Source organism: Euleptes europaea, chromosome 2 (genome assembly GCF_029931775.1).
Source record: "Euleptes europaea isolate rEulEur1 chromosome 2, rEulEur1.hap1, whole genome shotgun sequence".
NCBI classification, from domain to species: Eukaryota; Metazoa; Chordata; class Lepidosauria; order Squamata; family Sphaerodactylidae; genus Euleptes; species Euleptes europaea.
The window spans coordinates 101937238-101960958 of NC_079313.1; the positions used below are offsets into that span (position 1 = coordinate 101937238).

General features: G+C 46.0%; 1 protein-coding gene across 1 annotated transcript; it reads right to left on the reverse strand.

Moving 5' to 3' along the window:
• Window positions 1-557: 557 nt before the first annotated feature.
• Window positions 558-21898, reverse strand: PTPN7 (protein tyrosine phosphatase non-receptor type 7). The gene is made up of 9 exons (XM_056845023.1): window positions 21768-21898; window positions 19631-19814; window positions 18933-19017; window positions 14601-14677; window positions 14375-14512; window positions 11039-11149; window positions 4505-4662; window positions 2549-2662; window positions 558-636 (listed from the first exon to the last, which is right to left on the reverse strand). Exons 1-9 carry the CDS (start codon window positions 21896-21898, stop codon window positions 558-560), a joined length of 1077 nt encoding a protein of 358 aa, XP_056701001.1.
• Window positions 21899-23721: the final 1823 nt, after the last annotated feature.

Consider the following 23721-nt stretch of genomic DNA (forward strand, 5'->3'; position numbering starts at 1 on the left):
CCAGGCTGAGAGTGTGTGACTGGCCCAAGGTCACCCAGCAAGTTTCCATGGCAGAATGGGGATTCGAACCTGGGTTTCCCAGATCCTAGTCAGACACTATACCACCTAGTCAGACCTAGTTAACCACTGCACCATGCTGTCACCTCCTTACCCTCTAAAAATATAACCAAATCAATCCATTTGGTCTACATTTTAATAGCTTTCTGTTAGTGAATTCATTTACCAGTCATGTCACTTGGGTGTATTGGAAGGCAAACAAACCGTTTTTCAGGAACATGACATCAAATTTGGGTTTACATAAATTGTACAGAAACTTCAAAGCAAAAAAAATCCTAAAAAACTTGACTTGAAAGTCTGCTTCCAGATAGAACACCATCCAGTTATATGCATCCAGCAGTGTGACAGATCTTCTCGTGACTAGTTTACACCCTAGGGGATTTAAATATACATTCTACTTCTCTGGGTGTGACTGTTGTTGGCCTTGTAGAGTCAGGAAAATGGTCCATCAATGTGAGTGTCAAGTAGCAGCTAATTTCCACGCTAACACTGTCAGTCTGCTAATGAAGCTGCGAGGCATATGTGGCCAGTGTATGATGGAGGAACTGGTATTGTTCACTAGTTTGTATCATTCCACCTCTGCAATGCAAAGAGAACTTATTTAATCCTACAGTCATAAGGAGCTACAACAATTTCATATTGCGAACAATAATGAGAGGAAGCTGCCTTTATACCATCTAGTTCAGTAATGTCCCCTCTGATTTGAGAGTGGCTCTTCTGGGCAGTCAGGGAAAGGTGTTTCCCGATATCTGCTATCTCAGACCTGTAAGTGGCGATGTCAGGGACAGAACCAGAATGTTCTGCAATGCAATGCATGTGTTGTACCACTGAGTCCGACAATGGGCATTTTGAGCCATTTACTGCATGCAAGGTTAATGGCAGGGGTATCGCTGGAGAACTACGTGGGGCTTACAAACTGCTCAGGCAAATGAACCAAAGCCTTCAGCTTACCTATGAACTAAAAGAACAGCAAAAGGAGGAGATGGTGGTAGCAGCTGTATAATCATTGAGGCCTCACTGTAGGCATTGTCCATGGATGTGGACCAGGGATGGGCAAGTAGCTAGAGAAGACACTGGACAATTATGCAGGGTCAATTTTTATGCTGGCTCAAAGCTGTTTTTTTAAATGAGAGCTTTAAAATGCTTATTCACGGTCCCACCGCAAAAGGAGAAATTCCATCCCCCACTCACCTGCTCCTTTGTTCCTTCCATTAGCAACCTCCGTTTGCATAGCTAACGGGTGTTCGTGGCGAGGGCGGAGCAAACACAAAAGGTCGCGTTAACGGGGCTCTTAAGAAATGCGAAGTCGGTGTGCGACGGCTTCGCAGTCACTTCCTGAATGACGGTTCAGCATGCAAAACTCAAAAAAAGCTGCGGGGCACTTCAGCCTGGAACACGCTGCTAATTACCAAGCATAAATGGCCACTGCATGGCTTGGAACAGCCAGAGTGGGAGCCAGGTTGTAATGCTGGGAAAATGAAATATGACTAGCAGATGCAATGGGAGGTTCACAGAGGGAACAGAGGAGAAATGGCAGAATTGAGGAGCGCTGTGGGAAATAGGACAGAGAACCAAATGAAGATTTGGATGTAGGGTTGCCAAGCCCCAGGTGGGGCCTGGAGATCTACTGGAATTACATCTGATTTCCAGACAACAGAGATCAGTTCCTCTGGAGAAAATGGCTGGTTTGGAGGGTGGACTGTACGGCATGATACCCAACCAAGCTCCTTCCACTACCCAAACCCCATGCTCCCCAAGTTCCACCCCCAAATCTCTAGGAATTTCCCAACCTAGTTAGCAACCCTATTTGGATGTATTGTTCCTGACAGCATAGGGCATGCTTGCCAAATCAGTGGTCTTTTTAAATGTATAAGTGTGTTTTTCTGCCACTTTTGAAAGGTTTGATGTTTGGCGATGATTTTCTTATGCTGTTTTATATTATTGTTGTAGTTCAACTTTATTGTTGACTGCTACAAGAGCCTGCTTGGTGGGTGTTTTTGCCAGAATAGAAATGTTAGCATAAATGAACGGATAGATTAAATACTGATGTTCTCCTTGAGAATGCTTTCAAGAAAACTTCAGGGTTTCCCAGAACAAAGCCTGGAAACCACTGGAAACCAATTTAAAGACAGTTGGACTGAGCGAAGAAATTGAGATTTCCTTTGCGTTATATCCCACAAGGCATACTGTGATTGCTCAGTTCTGCTGTAGGTTATATATAGTAAAAAACCATCACACTTTCTCCAGCTATTAATTTCCTTGCTCTTTAGTTGTTGTTGTTTTGTGTCAGTGTGCTGCTTTACCTGAATTCACATAAAAGAAATCTGCTCCTCATAGGGTTGCCGATTTCAGGTTGGGATGTTCCTTGAGATTTGGGGGTGAAGCCTGGGGAGTGTTATCCCTCAATCCCACTCTGCTTTGGAGCTCTTTTCTGCTCCAAATTTACATACGATGACAAGGTGGACAGTACTGGCGGCCACTTAATACCCACCTGTCTATGCGTAGCTGGCATACTATGCTCAAAATGTCCACTGTTCCTTTGTCCTTCAGCTGCTGGCATCCAATCTGGGTAGCAATAAAGCAGCCTGTCCGACCAATTCCTGCACTGAAAAACAAACACCAAGACCACATCAGACTACACTGAGTGTCACTGAAGATTTTGGGATTCAAAAGGTTCTGAATATCAGGAGAGGGAGCGGAACCATTTACCCTTACTATGTATGAATGCTGTTTTTCTTATACAGAGGTCTGTAGAGACTCATGACTATAAATCTTGCACCCAAACCCCTTATAAGAAAAAGGACTTGGCAAATGATCAGTGAACGAATGTTTCAGTTTGGTCGGATCTATATGGAGATGGCTCATCTGATAATCCTTAATCTGCTTCATTTAGGGCTGCCAGGTCCCTCTTCGTCACCGGCGGGAGGTTTTTGGGGCGGAGCCTGAGGAAGGTGGGGCTTGAGAAGGGGAGGGACTTCGATGTCATGGAGTCCAATTATCAAAGCAGCCATTTTCTCCAGGTGAACTGATCTCTTACCGGCTGGAGACCAGTTGTAATAGCAGGAGATCTTCAGCTAGGTTGGCAACCCTAGCTTCATATGTTGCCCTGCACTTTAATAGGCCACAACACAGGAACCTGCCAGGAGGCTTCCTTAGGAAACTCATGTCTACCTGGAGTGGGTTAAACATCCAAAGTATGTGCCAGAAACAGAGCAACAGAAGAGACAATTGGCCTGTACCAATTCATTATGATGTGCATTTGCCCACTCAGCACTAACCAACAAGATGGAGTTGGGCATTAGGGGGAGTTGGAAGAGGAATATGTATCATAGTTATGTAAAGTCATGAATTAGATATTACGGAGGGGAGGTACTCAACCCAGGACTGCTATGTATGCTGGCAGCCCCATGGTCTTTATAACTTGTAGTTCTACCTTCCCTGTATGGGAAGGAAGATACATAGCTCTCAAATCCTGGACTCTTAAATTAGAATCTGTCACGTTTCAGGGCAATCATGAGCAAGAAGCAACGATAGAGGTGTAGTAAAGGGAGAGAAAATGGCTGGCTGCTCGATGGGAAATTATATCCAAATCCGGTGTCTCCCCTACTGTTTGCAATAGGCTAATTTTTATTTAACTCCAAGTGCTGTTTCTTCCTATTCTACTCCCCAGTGTTGGTACTGAGGGGAAACCATAGTCTCAAACAGATTTTAATGTAATAGTCTCTAACAGATTTTATAGAAGCTACAGTCACCATGCTGATGGATTTAGCAAAATTTAGGGACTTCCTTGCCTCGGTTAATGTGCACATTCTGGGGCCCAAAATCAACAAGTGGTGGATTTGTTTCATTAAATTTAGATAACACTCCATCCATTTTATTAGAAAGATAGACTCGGAATAACATCATCTGGAAAAAAATCCAGATTAAGATTAAGATCCAGTGCAGTGTATTGGTTCAAGCTACAGACTACGACGTGGGAGTCCCAGGTTTGAATCTCTGCTCTGCCACAGAAGCTCTGCCATGGGTGACATTGGCCCAGTCTTTCTCAGCCTAATTTACCTCACAGGGTTGTTATTGTGAGGATAAAATGGGAGTGGAGAGAATGATGTTGAAAGCCACTTTGGTTCCCCACTATGAAGAAAAGCAGAGTATAAATAACTGAATAACAACAACCCAGGCCACATGTTCTGAGCCCTGAGCCCTGAGATTGCAAAGAGGTTGTGCTGCAAAAAAAAAAAAAAAAAAAAAAAGTTGATAAGCCCCAGCCCAAATGAAGTCTTGATGATGGGAAAGGGAAGTTTTCTGTGTACTGTCAGCCAACAGGCCATAGTGCAGACAACTTCAATAGCCTATTCCCCTGATCACTGACCCACAGTATGTTCAAGCCAAGGCTACTGTAGTATCGAACTATTTCCACCACTGCAGTATAATGGAAAAATATTCTTACCTACAGTGCACAACAACTGGTCCTGTCCTCTCTGAAGCCTGCAGAATTTTTTCCACCTCCAAAACTAAGTTCAAGAAAGTCTTGACTGATTCTGGGGTTTTCTGGTCTGGCCAGGATGAGAATACGATGTGCTTCATTACGCGGCATTCATCTTTGAGCTGTGAATCATCATAAGATTGAAAGGATGTTATTTCTAATTTGTTTTATTCTGCCTTTTTTGCCCCCAAAAGAAGTTTATGGATATTAACAATGGGAAAAAGCACAAAAAGAATTAAGATAATTTCCACCTCATAAAATGAAGTAAAAAACAATTATGGATCAAATCATAAAGCTGAATCATATTTTTTTTCTTAATGATTCAGAAATCAAAAAAGCCCCTTTTGCAGGAGTTTTCACTGAAATTGCCAAGGCTTCTGAAGAACAATCTTCTCATTCCATTTGCTCATATACACAATCAACGGTATAAACAGTGTTGCTTACCTGTAACTGTTGTTCATCTAGTGGTCTTCTGTGCAGGCACACATGGGTACTGCGCACGCGCAGGCCAGCCGCGGAGATCTTCTGGAAAGCTCTAGAATCTCGGCTCGCTCGCTTCCTCCCTCCCCCCCCGGGATCCTTCCCGCCTTTCTGGTCATGTGATGGGGGAGGAGCGAGCGGCCGCCCCTCCAGTTCTCCGCTTCGCCGCCGCGGAATTGCCCTGTAAGAAAGCAACCCACAGCGGGGACGGAGGGAGGGATGTGTGCCTGCACAGAAGACCACTAGATGAACAACAGTTACAGCTAAGCAACACTGTTTTTCATCGGTGTGGCTTCTGTGCAGTCCCACATGGGAGAATAGCACGCTAAGAAATACAGGAGGCGGGAGTAAGGTTGCAAACTCACTTCAATCTTTATTAACCCCCTACAGCACTGTGTTCAAGACTGCCGTACCCACAGCTGAGTCGCAGCGGGCACCAACATCCATAGAATAGTGGCGTACAAAAGTGGCCGGATGAGACCACGTCGCCGCTCTACAAATGTCTGGCAAACTGGCAGCGCCTCTGAATGCAGCCGACGCTGCTACCGACCTCGTGGAATGTGCCTTCAAACCAAGAGGACAGTCCTTACCTGCCATTTGATAGGCAATAGAAATGGCCTTGGTCACCCATCGGGCGATAGTCTGAGCCGATGCCCTGTAGCCCTTCTTTGGGCCAAAAAAACATACAAACAAACTATTATCCTGTCGAAACTGTTTGGTTCTATGTAAATAAAACAACAGAGCCCGTCTAACATCCAATGTGTGCAGGCGCCTTTCTTCTTCCGAACTGGGGTCGGGGGAAAAGGTAGGCAACACTATGTCCTGAGACATGTGAAATTTGGATACCACCTTGGGAAGAAACTCTAAACTGGTGCAGAGGACTACCCTATCACTATGCACCTTCAGAAATGGGGGGTCATGTCGCAGGGCTGACATATCACTGACCCTCCTAGCCGACGTGATGGCTACTAAAAATGCCACCTTGTAACTAAGATAATACAGGGGACAGGAAACTAAAGGCTCAAACGGTTTGAGCATTAACTGAGATAGAACCCTGGTGAGATTCCACTGAGGTAAGGGCGGCTTTACCGGAGGGAAAACATTATTAAGGCCCCTCAGGAACTTTTTGCACAGAGGGTGGGAGAACAGAGACCGAGTGCCAACCCCCCCATGTAAAGCTGAGATAGCTGCCAGGTGAACCTTCACTGACGAGTTCGCCAAACCCCTTTCTTTAAGGGCCAATAGATATTCCAAAACTTGGGGCAATGGGCAGGAAGTGGGATCAAGCTGTCTGTCTAATGCCCACGATTCAAAATCTCGCCATTTACTAGTGTAAGAACGCCTAGTGGAAGGTTTCCTGGCCGCTACCAAAATCTCAGTGACCCTACTGGGGATCTCCCCACTTAACCCGTGAGCCAGGCCATCAGATGGAGTGACGCCGGATCGTGATGCCACACATTCCGTATGGAAATCAGATCCGGTGTGACAGGGCGCTCCCAAAACCGTCCCCGGGCCAACCTCCACAGCATCGGGAACCATGGCCTTTTCGGCCAGAATGGAGCAATCAGGATTACCTGTGCCCCTTCTGCCATAATTTTCCCCACCACCCTGTGAACTAGAGGGATTGGGGGGAACGCATACATCAGGCTGCCCTTCCATGGGATCTGGAACGCATCTCCCATCGAGCAAGGATCCCACGCCGCCCAAGAACAAAAATTGGGGCACTTTGCGTTTTCCCTTGAAGCGAACAAGTCGACCGAGGGGATACCCCAACGGTCCATAACCTGTGTCAGAATACGATCGTTTAGAGACCACTCGTGTTGCCTGTCCGCATCTCTGCTGAGAGCATCGGCAACTATGTTCGACTGCCCCGCGATGTGAATCGCCTTTAGCGAGACGCCATGCTGAATTGCCCACTCCCAAATGAGCATGGCTTCTTCGCAGAGAAGGCGTGATCCTGTGCCACCCTGCTTGTTTATATAGTACATGGCAGTCACGTTGTCTGTAGCCACCTGGATCCGCTGTCCTTGTATTGACCCTGCGAAAGAAACCAGAGCATATCTTACAGCCCTGAGCTCCAGCAGGTTTATATGAAATTGCTTCTCATCTGGAGACTATCTGCCCTTAGTATGGAGCTGTCCACAGTGTGCACCCCATCCCTCTAGGGAGGCATCCGTAAATAACTGGGTATCATGGGATGGGACCCCAAAAGGGATCCCCATCAAAAGATTACTCTCCTTACCCCACCATGCAAGAGATCTAATTACTGTCCTGGGGATGGAAAGCATCCTCATCTGGCTGTCTATGTTCGTCCTAAAGTGTTGCAAAAACCACAACTGGAGCGGTCTCATACGCAACCGTGCGACGGGAACCACGGCGGTGGTGGATGCCATTAACCCAAGCAATTTCTGTATCCTGATTGCCCTTTGGAATCTGGTGCGTTGAAAGGCTTCCACCATGGACTGGATTGCCCTCACTCTCTGAATGGGGGGAAACAGCCTAGCCTGTTGAGAGTCCAATACGGCTCCAATGAACTCCACGGTTTGAGAGGGTTCTAGCCTAGATTTCATATCATTAACAATTAATCCCAACTTATGTAGAAGTTGCAGAATCTGGGCTACATTGTCCCTAACCTCGTTGGGGGAGGAACCCACCACCAACCAGTCATCTAAGTAAGGAAAGATGATGATGCCAGATAACGCTAGATGAGCAATCACCTCCCCTACACATTTAGTAAACACTCTGGGAGCGGTAGCGAGACCAAATGGAAGGACGTTAAATTGAAAATGAGCATCCTCGCAGGAGAATCGAAGGTACTTCCTGCACGATTCGTGGATAGCCACGTGAAAATAGGCATCCTTCAGGTCTAATACCGCGAAGAACACTCCTTGGGACAACAGTGTCCCTACTTCTTGGACCGACACCATCCGGAATGATCGAACCCGGATAAACTTATTTAGGTCACGTAGATCCAGAATGGGTCTCTTACCACCACCCTTTTTGTCTATGAGGAAATAGGAGGAATAAAATCCTTTCCCCCACTGGTCTGGTGGGATCTGGCTAATGGCTCCTTTATGGAGTAATTGGGTTACCTCTTCCCTCAGTACCTGGGGGGCTTGAACCGCCCGTAGTGGTGGATACGAAGAAGGAGGACGAGTAAGCCATTCCAAAAAATAACCATCTTTTATTATGGATAACACCCACTTATCAGAAGAAATAGAACACCATTCAGTGTAAAAACCAGTCAGCCTATTCAGAAAACGTAAGGGCAATGGCTCCGGAACATGGGCGGTCAGTCATTGAGGTCCCTTCTTAGGGTTGGATCTATTTTGAGGGGATCTGTCACCCCTTTTGCCCCGTGCCCTGGAAGGGAAACGACGCTGTTCAGTGGCAGGAAAGGTCTGCCTATTCTGGTTAGCATATTGATATGGGGCAAACCGATAACCCCTGTTGTAGAAAGGGGGGTTTTGTCTAGGTTTATACCTCTGACGGAAGGAGGAACCCGATGACGCAGGGGCTGTAATCCCTAGCGATTTTGCAACCGCTCTATCCTTCTTGTACTTATGTAAGTACTCATCAGAGGCCTGATTGAAAAGTGCCCTTTCATCAAACGGCATGTCTTCCAACCTGCTCTTTGCTTCTTGGGGCAAATTAGAGGAGCGCAGCCAAGCAAAGCGGCGTAATGCTATGCTAGATGCCAAGACTTTACTGGCGGCGTCTGCCGCATGCCGAGCTGCATACAATTGGTGGCAGCCTAACTTATAGCCCTCCGCTTGCATGGCCTTGGCTACTTTAATTTTTTCCTCCGTCACCTCTGGGAAAAGGTCAGTGACATGCTCCCACAAGAGCATCTGGTAGCGTCCCATCAGTGCATTATGATTAGCTACCCGTAGGCCCAAAGACCCCGCCGAATATAACCGTCGGCCCAATAAGTCTAACTTTCTACCCTCTTTGTCGGAGGGAGACGAGTGGGACCCTGCTCTTCCTCTAGCTGGTAGGGTGTCAGCGACCAGAGAGCTACTCTGGGGGTGCTGATACAAGCAAGGAAATTCCCCTTCTTGGACACGGTAGAGATTGTCCACCTTTCTGGGGATTAGTGGGTATGATGCTGGTTTGGCCCAGTTAGTAAGGGCAACCCCTCTAATACCCTTAACCATAGGGACGGCGATGGGTTCAGCGTCCGGGGTATAAAGGACATCCATAATCGGGTCCTCTTCCCTAGATTGTGTGGGATTCACCTTAAGCCCCAGAGCCTTGGCCATCCGGGCTAGTTGTTCATTGTAACCCCTAATATCCTCAGATGGGGAAACGGGGAATGGGTCCCCTACAACATCGTCAGGAGACGGCCAAGAGGAAGTCTCTGAACCCATATGGGAAGCCCTAGAGTCATCATCAGAATCAGCCGAGTCGTGATGATAAACCTGCCTCGGCAGAGGGGAAATGTCCTTAGAGGCTTTCGACGTCGAAGGGCGCGCAGCCCGATCCCGGGACCTGGAGCGACCTCTCGACGTCGAGTGATGATGTGCCCTTGGGCTTCGGTACCGTCGTTCGTCTCTATGTTCCGAGGAGTGAGAACTATGGTGCCGGTCGTCGCTCCTCGGTGACGAGCGGGCTCGGTGCCGACGCTCCGGGCTTGGTGAGTCTCGGTGCCGAGGCGAACTCCGCAGTCGTGTCCCTCTCTGCTTAGGCGGCGGGGAGCGGCAGCAGGAACAGCTCCTCCTCTGATCCCAGGATCGGCGCGCATGGTAGCAGCCGCTACGATGGGAGTCAGCTGAGTGACGCGACCGGAGCTCCGAGTCAGACTGAAAGTCCGGGATGACAATGACATCATGGTCCGACGGCGAGAAGGAGGCTTGTCTCTCGCAGGGAGATCTCTTCCTCTTGGGAGAGATGGAACTTCGTCTGGTCAGGGACTCCTTGCTCCTGGAGGGGGCACGGCTACGGCGTCCCTTGGACGAAGAAACAGACCGGCGGGTCTCCACAGATTTCGGGGAGCGGAGTTGGCGGTCCCCGATGTCGAGTCCCTGGAGAGGTGCAGCTCCCGGCGCTCCCGCTGCCGAAGGGGAGATTGGGCCTGCTTCCCTCGGTACCGATCCTGTCTTCGGTGCCGAGCCTGCCCTGGACGTGGTGGCACTTCTCGGTACCGATCCAGTCGAGCGGGTGGTTGGGAGGTCTGGTACCGACCTCTTCTTTGATGTCGACTTCTTGGAAGCAGAGTCCTTTTTGGTCTTAGACGAGTCCTGGGTCGTCACCCCACTCTCTGCCGGTTTTCTGGAATCCTTCCTGGACCCAGAGATCGAAGGCTCAGCCGAGTCCCGGGACTCTGACTTCTTTTTCTTTTTAAAAGATGGAGAAGGGGAACCCTTGGAAGAAGCCGCCAGCATGGGGAAGAGAGATTGCTCATATAAGTGAGCCTTCAACTTCATCTCTCTATCCTGGCGGGACCGATGAGAGAGCGACCTGCAATGCTTGCAGGACGCAGAGTTATGGGTTTCCCCTAAACAGTAGATACATTGATCGTGATCATCCAACTGCGACATTTTACAGCCGCAAGATGAACATTTCTTGAAAAGCGCCATCATTATTAGGCCGTGACGACTCAAGAAATGCAGAGCTAACCTATCGAACGTCCTAACCCCGCGGCGGCGAAGAAAGAACTGGAGGGGCGGCCGCTCGCTCCTCCCCCATCACATGACCAGAAAGGCGGGAAGGATCCCGGGGGGGGGGAGGGAGGAAGCGAGCGAGCCGAGATTCTAGAGCTTTCCAGAAGATCTCCGCGGCTGGCCTGCGCGTGCGCAGTACCCATGTGGGACTGCACAGAAGCCACGCCGATGAACTTCTGTTACTCTGAGCCTGGGGATTTTTGTATCAGCAACACCTTGGACTGTGTTTTCCTTCTATCGATTGCGTACTTACTGGGAGGATATGAACTCATAGTAGCAGAGAATTTCTGCTTAAAGAAATATAATTCACATCATAGCCCTCCTCTCCCCAGCCCTCCTGAGTCAGTAGCACTACCTGCAGGCCAATCTCTCGGATGGTGTATTCATCACACTCGCACGTGCCTTGCACACGGATCGTGAATGGCCCATAGGCTGCCTCTGTTTCAGGCCAGTAACAGATACATTTCTGAAAGCAAAAAACACAGATCCCCACAAGAGGAAGCAGCAGCATAAGTGGCTAAGCCAGAATCCTAGAATAACACAAAAGGAGCAAAGCCATTCATCCATCAGGCTCGGTCCTTCCAGAGCCACCTGCACAATCCAGAGCATGGCATGACATAAGCAAAGAACAGGTGTACTACACATGGGTGAGTACACAGAAAATACCAAATTAGATAAGGCAGCGGTACCCAGAAAGTCCTGGCATTCTTTGTAACAGAATATTCCTTCAGATTTGTGGGAGAAAGGGAGCTCGAGAAAATACTGGAAGCAATGTTGATGCCTTGGGCTTAGCCATTTACACTCCCTTTGTACTGCATCCAGTGCCTCCTGGAATATTAAAGCTGTTATCCTATAAGGAAAAAAGGCTAGAGTGTAAACAATTGACCCAGTTCTCACAATAGTTTAAATCTTAGTAACCCATAGTTTACAGAGATTCATTTGCTTTCTAGAAGAGTGAATGTATCATCGAAGCTTAGGTTGGATCCACATGGGGGTTGTTTTGCAGCACTCAAGGATTACTCTTCCACAGTCAGCTGGAAATATAATTGAATGTGTGGCTCCACGTGGTACGATAGCATTATATTTTTCCCAAAGATTGTATGTCTATTCAGAAGTGAGTCTCCATCAGCAAAGGCTCTGCTTCCTGCACTTTTCCTTTTGTTCCTTTGTTTTCAACCTAATTAATTACTTTCTGCTTCTCACCTGACCAGCTAGATCTATCACACATTAATGAATTAATTGAAAACTATCAGTCCTTATGACAGTGCTTCAAAACAGGAACTGTGTGTAAACGCCAGTATCTAGATTTTAAGCTAATTATAATCAAAATTAAGATAAATAACTGAGATAAAATAAAGGCCAGAGAATAATTGCTTATATATCTACTTAATTATAGAAGCAAATGTTTGTGTAGATTGAAATAATATCATTAGATGGAAAATGTATTAGAACCGCTCTGTTGTATATTGGAGGAAGATCTTGTTGCAGAAATGATGTATGAAGAGCGTGTGATGTATGTGCAATTGTTTATATTTTATTTTAAAAATAATAATTTTTTTTAAAAAAATCAGGAACTGTGGAACATAATTTTTGAATTGGATGCAAAGTATTTATACTAAGCAAGAAAAATTCTAATAAATAGGAAAATGACAGAGAAAATTGGGATAGCAAAAGGAACACAGCAAGGCTGCCCAGTATCACCTATATTATTTATTCTAGGAATGGATATATTAGCTACCAAAATTAGGAAAGATAAGAGGATCTGTGGAATAAAAAATGACAAAGAGTATATACCACCAAATGGTGACACGACTAAGGGATTATATAGGTGCAGAGGGAGGTCAACTAAGAAGAAAGACAGACTTTGAATAATTCATAACTACAAATTTGTTAGGAAAAATGTATAAAATCCTATTGCAATATGATACTGAAACAGAGCAGGAAAATGTATGATAAAATGGATGCAAAATTTTGGAGGAAACATACTCATAAAGCTATGGGAGGATCTAAGGACTAAAGAAATTAAATTTACAGAATGTCAAACATTAAGAGAGAGTTGGTATAAATGTTCTACAGATGTCATATTTCACCCAAAGATATAGCAAAAACTAATAGTAACTATAGTGCAAACTGTGGGAAATGTCAAAAGATGGATGTATCCTTCTATCATATTTGGTGGTCATACAAGAAAGCAAGAAATACTGGATAGAGATTCATGATGAAATGTAAAAGATTTTTAAAATTAAGTTGGTTATGTTATTAAATATATTACCAAGTAACATGCTGAAATATATAATGAACTATTCAAAAATATGGTGATGATGGCAAGAATGACATTTGCAGCAAAATGGAAAGCAGATAAATGCCCAAGTCTAAACGAATGGAAGAATAAATTAGCTGAATATGGTGTCATGGCAGGACAGCTAGCATCCTGGGAGGCGTTCCCGGGGCAAAAGGGGTTTGGAAGCTGCCTAAAGGCAGCTCCGCCCTTGGGAATGCCCTGGGAATGCCTCCCGGCCCCCGGGAGAACGCTGGTGGGGGGGGGCACGCCAGTATCCGAGGGCCGCACTGCTGCCGCAGTCCAGGGGACCAGGGTAAGTGGCCCCACGCTGGCATCCATGCCAGTTTGCATGGCACAAGTTGCACGGACTCTGGTGTAGGGGTCGCGCTGCCTTCTAAGGGGATTTGGCCCCCAGCCTCAGGAACAGGCTGCAAGTTTAGAAGTGAATTGTTAGAAATGTAAATGATAATTTCTATACATAGATGTTAAACTCATTAACTGTAATCTGTATATTGTAATATTAATTTAAAAAATTACCTACAAAAAAGAAAAGAAAGACAGCTAGTAGCCAGGGGTGGGTGGGTGGGGAGCTTAAGTATTCTTTTTCACCTTATAGCCAGTCAAAGCCACTGCTCATATTTTTATTTTATTGTTTATGATTGAAAGAGAATATTTATGAAATAATGATCATATAAAAGAAAATAAATGAACTTTTGTTGATGGCCAAATTACAGCTACTGGGTGACCATCCTTTGTTGAGCTGATTCCTTGCTAATAGTCAGTTCACCTTTTAAAGATGAATTCTCCTGAATGAGGCAATTTATCTGCAGAGTGGAGCATACAACCCGAGATGTGTAGGGAAAGGGGTGCAGTGGAATAGAAGAGAATTGCAGTTTTTCTAAAATTTGGTCAGAAGCAGGGATGGAGTTTTTACCTGGAGTGTAACTGGAGCGGCACCTTCTTGAGGAAGCGGGCCTGTGCCGTTAGGACCGACAATTTTGCAACCTGCTTTCAGAGCCTGTTGCTTTCAATAGTTTCGGTTTGTATATTTACCAATAACAGCACCATACATTTCCAGTACTCTCTTAGCCAAAGGAAACGAAACCCCGTAGCGTAGCTATTGGACTTTTCATAATTCTCAAAAGTAGAAAGGACTTAAAAAATATAGCCAATATTATTTCCTTGCTGCTGCTGGTACACAATAATATATAAATGTCCTCAGAGGAAACAGAACTATTCATTGCACATTTCCTGATATTAGTTGACCGTGTAGGCAAATTAATCTTGCTCATTGCCCAGGCTTTCTAAAAAACAACCACCCAGTTCCCCCTATTACTTGCCCACAGGATAAGTAGTTAATGATCAGAGATAGCAGATCGAAAGAAGCCTACAGGCCCACTTCAAAGATACCTCTTTCTCTTCTTTGAGTTTGGTGAGCATAACTATAACAGGAACCTGTTCCTGCCACACCATTGTCCAGAAATCATTGACTGTATTTAGCATGGGCCCCTGAGTGGCAATGTAGGCTTTCTCCTGCCCCTCATAACCCTGGAAGAAGAGAGAGAAACAGCCATGAGAAAGACAAGCTCCGGCTTGCACCTGAAGAATTCTCATGTCCAGATGACACCCAGCTCACCCGGATGTAGTTTGCATTTATGTAGCTCTCCTCTTCTTGGCTGTCAGCACTCTTGAGGCAGACACGACTCTGGGGATCTAGAGGGATAGTTCAGTTAGATGTGTCCATTTGCATCTCTGTTTAGCAGGGAGGACGGCTCCCTACATTAACCAAGCCAATTTTGCTATGTGGATCCATGCCACAGTAACCTCGAGGATAGACTGTTGTAATGCACTTTACATGGGACTGCCCTTAAAGACAATTTAGAAGCTTCAGCTGTACCAGCTCATACAGAATGCCACAACTCAACTTCCATCAGGGGCTAAGCAGAATGAGCATATTACACCTATTCTACAATTACTCCATTTAGTTCAATTCAAGGTGCAGATAAAGTCCTTCATTACCCATATAGCTGCAGGACTGCTTCTCCCAGTATTCACCTCTGCAACACGCTTTATTATCTCATGGATAGGGGAAGACTGACCATTTACCTCACTGTGAATATTCCCAGTAGGCCTAAGCTGCTGTTGCTGCTTTTCTACAACATGTGAGTAATCATATAATCATAGAGTTGGAAGGGACCACCAGGATCATCTAGTCCAACCCCCTGCACAATGCAGAAAATTCACGACTACCTCCCCCACACACCCCCAGTGACCCCCACTCCATTTCCAGAAGTTGCCCAAGATGCCGTCCCTCTCTTGAACTGCCTAAGGTCATAGAATCAGCATTGAAGATAGTTGGCCATCTAGCCTCTGCTTAATAAACTCCAGGGAAGGAGCACTTACCACCTCCCAAAGAAGCCTGTTCCACTGAGGACCTGCTCTAACTATTAAAAAATTCTTCCTAATGTCTAGATGGAAACTCTTAAAACAACTCGGCACCATCCTCTATATGACAGCCCTTCAAGTACTTGAAGATGGTTATCATATCCCTTCTCAGTCTTCTCCTCTTCAGGCTAAACATACCCAGCTCCTTCAACCTTTCCTCATAGGATTTGGTCTCCAGACCCCTCACCATCTTTGTTGCCCTCCTCTGGACACGTTCCAGCTTGTCTACATCCTTCTTAAATTGTGGTGCCCAAAAGTGAACACAATACTCTAGGTGAGGTCTAATCAGAGCAAAGCGATACCATCACTTCGCGTGATCTGGACACTATACTTCTGTTAATGAGCTATAGGCTCACATGTCATTTGTTGCAGTGCAGCCTGGGGCTGTTTATCCTTGGCTTAGCTACACCAGCTTGATGTGATTTGCTGCCAAAAGCATTCTCTTCCTGTGCCACCCCCATGGGCTCCACATTTTGGAGCCTGGTGGGTGCAGAATAAAAAGACACATGCACCTTTTCCTGTGGAACTAGGGTTGCCAGTTCCAGTTTGGGAATTACCTGGAGACTTTGGGGGTAGAGCATGAGGAGGGCGGGGTTTGGAGAGCAGAGGGACTTCAATGCCATAGAGCACGATTTCCAAAGCAGCCATTTTCTCCAGGGGAACTGATCTCTATCACCTGGAGATCAGTTGTAATAGTGGGAGATCTCCAGTTTCCTCCTGGAGTATGCGGAACCTATGCAGGCTCCAAAGTGGGCTCCGTAGATGGTTGCTCCAAAGCTGATCTGGCTTGGGCCTTGACCTAGTCACGAGGGCAGGTTATGGAAACTGTTTCCTCTTGAAGTGTCCTGGGCTGGCCAGATCAAAGCCAAACAACTGGCCCCATTGCTCTGTGACAAAGGTGGTGGGTGCTTCACCAGCATGGTGTAGTGGTTAAGAGTGGTGGTTTGGAGCAGTGGACTCTGACCTGGAGAACCAGGTTTGATTCCCCACTCCTCCACATGAGCTGCGGAGGCTAATCTGGTGAATTGGATTTGTTTCCCCACTCCTACACATGAAGCCAGCTGGGTGACTTTGGGCTAGTCACACTCTCTCAGCCTCACCCACCTCACAGGGTGTCTGTTGTGGGGAGGGGAAGGGAAGGTGATTGTAAGCCAGTTTGATTCTCCATTAAGTGGCAGAGAAAGTCAACATATAAAAACCAACTCTTCTTCTTCTCCTCCTCCTCCTCCTTCTCCTTCCTTTTGCCTCTGAATTGCTCCAGCGTGCTGTCTAAACTGCTTCTACTACTTTTTGCTTTCAACACAACCTGGAACTGCTTGGCTTGGATGGCCACCAGAAGCATGGAGGGAAAAAGCAGAGGAAAGGGGTGCACAACCAGATAAACATGCACAGTTCATAAGCATTGCTTTTGTGGAGACGAGCCCTTCAACCATGAGGAACCTGAGAATCAGTTTTGTATTGGTAGTTTGGAATTTCCTGCATTGTGCAGGGGGTTGGAATAGATGACCCTTGTGGTTCCTTCCAACTCTATGATTCTATGGTTTAGATTTGTAAGAGGTATTTATTTGGTCATGTTCTGCCATCGGTTAATAATTTGTGGATCAGGAGCACATGCGGGGCTGCACTGATGCTTTCCCCCATGGCTGTTTTAACTTCCCGTTCCACCTACACTCAGAGGTTTTGCCTCTTTGGCCAGGCTCTTTCTATTTGGCTTTGAAACAATCCTGTCAGAACCGGCATATGTCCCCACAGAAGCAAGAACTCAGAGCAGTTATCTTATTTCTCCTTGGACATGGCATACTCACTCCCACAATAAAGCAGATGTCCCTAGCTCAGCTGGGAAGCTTATTCATCACTACAAGCCTGTAGTTATTTTCCCTTCCCACATCACTATATTTATTTTAAAAATTTACACCCGACCTTTCTGCCCTCATGAGGGCCACCAAGGTGGCCACCATATTAAAAACATATATAATAAAAATACATCTTAAATACCATTAAAACCAAACAAAAACACATCATTCAAACAATTAAAACCAAGTTAAAAAACACAAGCACTACAATAAAACACAGACATAAAAACAACAATTAAATGGAAGGAAGCAAGGATGACTTCTGCACGAGGTTCCTATCACTCTGTGTGTGTGTTAAGTGCCATCAAGTTGCTTCTGACTCATGGCGACCCTATGAATGAAAGTCCTCCAAAATGTCCTATCTTTGACAGCCTTGCTCAGATCTTGCAAATTGAAGGCTGTGGCTTCCTTTATTGAGTCAATCCATCTCTTGTTGACTCTAGGCTTTAGCATTTTCCATCTCCTATCACTCTAGGCTTTAGCATTTTCATTCATTTTAAGTCATAAGGCAAAAAGGCACCCTTATGAAGATATTTATGCTTTCTACTCTGCTCAGGCCAGCAAGCAGGGATTGAACTGCTATCTCTAGTCCAGCAGTATGTCAACAACAGCAGCCGCTCAGTCCCAATTCTTATCTTAAAGTGTGGGAAAGGTTTGAATTAATTCAATTTATAGTTCAGTGTATCATACATTGAGTTAGCCTATTTTTTTCCTCACAACAATCCGATGAGATAGATTAAGCACAGGGGTGGAAAAATATATAACAGACTGGTCCAGAGTACCAGAAAGAAAGTACCTAACCTGGTATGCCCCATCTTCTGCTTTGAGCCTCCTGACAGCCAATAAGAAATTTAAGTTACTTCCATCCCTGGCAAAGGTATTTGCCTGTGGCCAACCAGCCAGGGAGGGGTAGTGGGAGGGACCTCATTGAGATATAATGCCATAGACTCTACCCTCTAAAGCAGGCATATTCTTCAGGGGAACTGGTCTCTGTCATCTGGAGATCAACTGTAATTCCAGGAGACATCCAGGCTTACCTTGAGATTGGCAATCCTATGCAGAAGGACCCAGGTTTAGTTCCTGGCATCTCCAGTTAGAGGATCTCAGGCTGAGATCCTGAGACCCTGAGGAGTCACTGCCAACTGGAGCAGACAGCACTGAACTAGACAGACAAATTCCCTGATTCAATATAAGGCAGCTTCAGATGCTGGAAACTACTGAATTAAAATAATGCCACACATATAGTGTGCATATGTGAAGGGGGATCACTCACTATCCTTGAGGGCCTCAAGTAGGGATCTGCTAGGGTTCCACAGAGCATGAGCTCTATGATGCAACAAATAGGGATGCCAGCCTCCAGGTGGGACCTGGGGATTCCCCGGAATTACAGTTTATCTCCAGAGATCATTTCCCCTGAAGAAAATGGATGCTTTGGAGGGTGGACATTGCATTATTACCCTGCTGATGTCCCTGACCTCCCCAGGCTCCACTCTCAAATCTCCAGCAGTTTCCCAACCTGGTTCTGGTAACCCTACCACTCCATCCCTGCCAGTGACCAGGGGGGACCTGACAACCCTAGCAACGACACAAATCCCGAGTGAGGCCCAAAATAAAATCCAGTAAGACCCTTTCCCACTCCCATACTCCAGGAGGACCAAAGCGGAACATACTTGGCAGGATGGATTTGTATCTGTCCTTTGCTGCTCGTCCTGGGATGTCCAGCTCTTCTGAACTGGCAAAGTTTGAAGGGATTTTCTGTTAAGGAGTAAAGGAAGAATTACTGAAACACAAATGGCCAAAACTATAGGAAAGGCGGGCAGATAACTTGCTCTGAAGATTAATCTGTTATTAGCCACCGAAGATAATGGTAGCACTACGGACATCTCCACTGTCAGCTTTCCTGCTTCCGGGTCTGAATAGCAGGAACAGAGGAGTCTTTATATCAAATATTTGCTACTCAGGATGCTAGCAGGTTTATAGTAAGGTCCTGGTTGACTCAACCTCTAGAGACCTTTGCTAGCCACAGCAAAGTCCTGTCGCTGTTCCCACCAGTTGTATAGGGTGTATCCTTAAGTAGGGTTGCCAACTGCCAGGTAGTAGCAGATCTCCTGCTAATTCAACTGATCTCCAGCCGATAGAGATCAGATCACCTGGAGCAAAATGGCAGCTTTGGCAATTGGAGTCTATGGCATTGAAGTCCCTCCCCAAACCCCGCCCTCCCCAGGCTCCACCCCAAAAATCTCCCACCGGTGGCAAAGAGGGACCTGGCAACCCTAATCTTTAAGGGCCTAGCAGGGCTTTGGGCAGCAGAAACTTCGCTGATAATAATAATTAAAAAATCAGGATGGAGCACTTCTGAGCATCTTACCGCAAACTCCTCTTGAAGCTCATCTAGACTCCAGCACTTCTGCTGGAGCATCTCCTGAGTAAGAATGTGACTCGCTGATTTCAGGAGCTGCACTGTGACGTCCCTTGGAGTAGAGACTGATAGAATCGGTTCTGTGTTGCTCAAGGAACTCATGTCCAGCACCAGTGACACATTGGAACCCCTTCTGAAAGGCAAATAAGTCTAGATATGCAAACTATCAGCCTGGAGACCACAACTGGTGTCACAGAGAGGGATGATTTGCTGCTGCAGACTACTGAAAAGACTCACAACAGGTACTTGAATCCACCAGTTGCACAACTCTTATATAAGACAACATGGCAACCCCTTTGGGTGTTTTCTTCTTGCATGAAGACAGACACTGAAGGAGAACTAATGGAGGAGGATGTCTGTGTGGAAGCTCAGACACCACCACCACCCCTGCTGCAGTTAGAAACCCAACCTGGAGCCAAACCTCCATGTGGCAGTAAGTAGGCACTTTAAAGTATGGCACATGTGCTACATTCCGTGGGATTTACTTTCAGGGAAGAGAATGTGTGTCTAAACTATTTCCACCATACTTAGAATATCTGGTTCCCCCCCCCCCCCCGTGTCCAATTACAATGCCTCCCTCTGTGCAACAGCAGGCAAATGTTTTGGTCCCTAACTGGTCTTGGGTTGGGGGGAGATGTCCTGTCCATGTAATAGAAGCTTTAAAAAAAATTGTACAAAATTTATAACCCTCCTTTCTGCTCTCATAAGGGCCACCAAGGCAGCTAACAAATTTAAAACATTCATAATGAAATCACATCTTAAAACCCATTAAAACTAATTTTAAAAGCATCATTATAACAATTCAAACCAGAGTTAAAACACACTCAAAAACATAAACATGATAATTAAAATAGGAAGGAGGGACCACTGAGGAAACCCCAAAGAAAACAAAAAAGTGTTCATACACTGGCGAAAGATCACAAAATGTGATGGTATTTACCAGGTGATGTTTTTTTACCTCCATGCCATGAAAACTGTCCATTTCCATACATTAAACCTCTATCAAAAGAACAGGACATTGTCTCCTGGGCAGTTTGCCACCCTAGCCAGCAGTAAAGTGGACAAGAACAAGGATATGTTTGAAAAAATGCTAGAAATAATGTATTTACTAGGTACATATCCATCCTACTCATCCTCTTAGGAGTTCATAGTAGAATTTTAGTCTCACAGCAGCCCTGTGAGGTTGGTTAGGCTAACCCGAAATAGAGACTTGTTTAAGGGAGGCCATCCAGTGAAACCCAAAAATTAACAAGATCTTGAACCTCAGTTTCTTAGATTTGTATCCAGAACTGTAGCTATTGTACCCCACTGGCTCTCCAGGAGGTTTGATGAGATATCTGGGACTGGACAGCTGGCATAATCCAGGGAATCAATTATTGCGAGTCAACTTTACAGAATAGAGCTGGCTTTGAATATGTAAAACAGTTGAGAGGTAGTATGATGGAGCGGTTAGAGGGTTGGAGTAGGATTAGAGTCTCAAGTTTGAATCCCCAGTCTACCATGGAAGGTTGCTGGATAACCTTCGGCCAACCACTCTCTCTTAGCCTAACATATGTCACATGGTTGTTGCTGTAAGGATAAAATGAAGAATTTTATGTTCATATTGTGAGGAATAGGTTGATATTGTGAGGAATAAAATTTCCATACATTGGTCCTGAGCAGCACAGTTGCATATTGCCAGATCCCTGTGGAAAGAGCTTGGTCATTTATTGGATTTTTATCCTGCCCTTCATCCAAGTTGTTTAGGATGCCATAAATAGCATACATGGTGCCCCTCCCCATTTAATATCACAAAAATCTTGTGAGGTAGGTTATGCTGAAAGAGGTGGATTGGCCCCAAGTCTCCCAGTAAGCATCATGGCTGGGTAGAAATTTTGATGTGGGTCTCCCTGATCTTTGTCCAGAAATCTAATCACTATGCCACATTTGTCCCTACTGAAGCAGCATGAATACTTCCTTTGAACAATATACCCATTTCCATCAGTTATTGCATGTAAGGAATGGCTTCTTCTCATAGGACACATGCTTCTTCTAGATGCAATAATCTACACAAGGAGCTGGAGTCTCAGGAACTCCATAGGCTTACCTATCCTGCAGACGCACATGTTTCTTCACCTCCCGATTAGTGACAGTAGACTTGTCCATTCCGCCTTTCAGTTCCTCATGGAGCAGAGTGGAACTATGAACTCTGGAGCATGTTGGCTGGGCAAGGACCATGCTGCATCAGCAGCAAATTCTCTGTACTGAGAGTCCAGAGTAACCAGGGAGCAGATACTACACAGGTCAGTGAGTGTGACCAACACCTACGGATCATAAAGCAAATCACTTTACTGAGAGCTCCCTGATCTTCCTGTTTCCTGAACAGATTCTTTTGTGTAGGTGTTGGAACAATCTTGCTGCATCATCAGACTTACACACACAACAGAGCTTCCTCCCTCCATGACAATCTAGCTGATAGCAGACACATGGACCACTAAGGTAACTTCATGGAACCCATAAAGCTATAATCACAGCACTTTTGTTTCAGGAAAGTTACAGTCCCACTGAACACAGTAGATACCCCTTCTTTCAAATCCTTCTGAACTCTACAGAAGAGACATGATGCTTCTGCCCAACCTAACAGTGTTGTATTGGACATCCTCCTTCCTATGTCTCTACATTTCCAGTAGATATTGAGATCTCCCCCACCCCAGCTGCCCATGAGTCTCGGTTCTGCCAATTCACTCACCCAGCGCTGTCAACAGGCTCATCTCACCTTTCTGTTTCTAGCTGAGCCCTGGAGCTTCAGGAAATGTGCCCGCATAGTGCAAATAGTCAATGCAGGAAACTCCTTATCACAGAGTTGATGGCTGCCCTGACACTTCCCCCTTTTGCTCCACCCTTGCAGCAACCCACGCATGTGCTGGCCACAAACGGAAAAGCTCCATCCGCAAACACACTCTCATACCCAAGACACCAGAAAAGCACCTTTGAGGCTCTTGCATGCTGTTTATGCCACATGCGACTATTGTTAATGAGGGATTGAAACAAAAGTGTGGAAAGTAGATATTCTCAATAGAATGAGTGTTCTGGCCAATGTAAGTTTCATGTTTGCATTATGAACCAACTCAAGCAACACCTTGATTTAGGCCTCACATCTGAGATGCTCTCTGTGTTGTAAATACTTTGGTCCAGGGAAAGGCCTGTAAACACACTAAGGTCATTTTTTCACGGAGGTTTGGCACGGTTTTGCCTTTGTTTTGGCCCACTTCAAATTTTTGATTTTTCATGAACGCTTCGAGTTTTAGCAGAAAAACGTTGTCAACTCCACGTATTCTCAAACCTGTGTTGGTCCGTTCTTTGTGGTTGCTACGCGTTTTTTTCGCTCCATGAAAAACGTTCCTGGGTTCGGACCAACTGTCCCCGCCCATGTCGGCTAATTTCTGCTCCCCTGTGAACGGCGATTGGCTGGGAGAGTTTCAAGCCCGGGGGACAGCCTCCCTACAAGGCAGGACAGATCTCCCTCCTGCAAATGGATACTAGTCATGCTGCTTACCTATTCTCTCTAGTATCAGAGGAGCATGCCTATTATTTTGGGTGCGGTGGAACACAGGCAGGATGGTGCTGCTGCACTCGTCTTGTTAGTGGCTTCCTAGAGGCACCTGGTTGGCCACTGTTTGAACAGACTGGACTTGATGGGCCTTGGTCTGATCCAGCAGGGCCTTTCTTATGTTCTCATGTTCTTAAATCCAAGCCAAAACTCCCGTCACCCTTCTGAAGAGGGGCAGCCAGTCTGCTCTGGGTCTCCCTTCTCTATCTGGATGGAAGTTCCTGGCAATGAATGGCCGGAGTTCTACGGGGGGGGGGGGGCACAATGATGACCGTCTGTCAAAGTCTGGGAAAGGGGGCGGTGGCCAAGTATGGGGGGGGACGGGGAGCATGGTAAATAGAAAAGTTATATAAGGAAATCGGAGGGACTGGTGCTTTTTTTGGCTGGGGCTGTGTCCACAGAGGTGAACTGCACTGGGTAATCCGCTGGATGGAGTTGGGGCGGAGTTGGG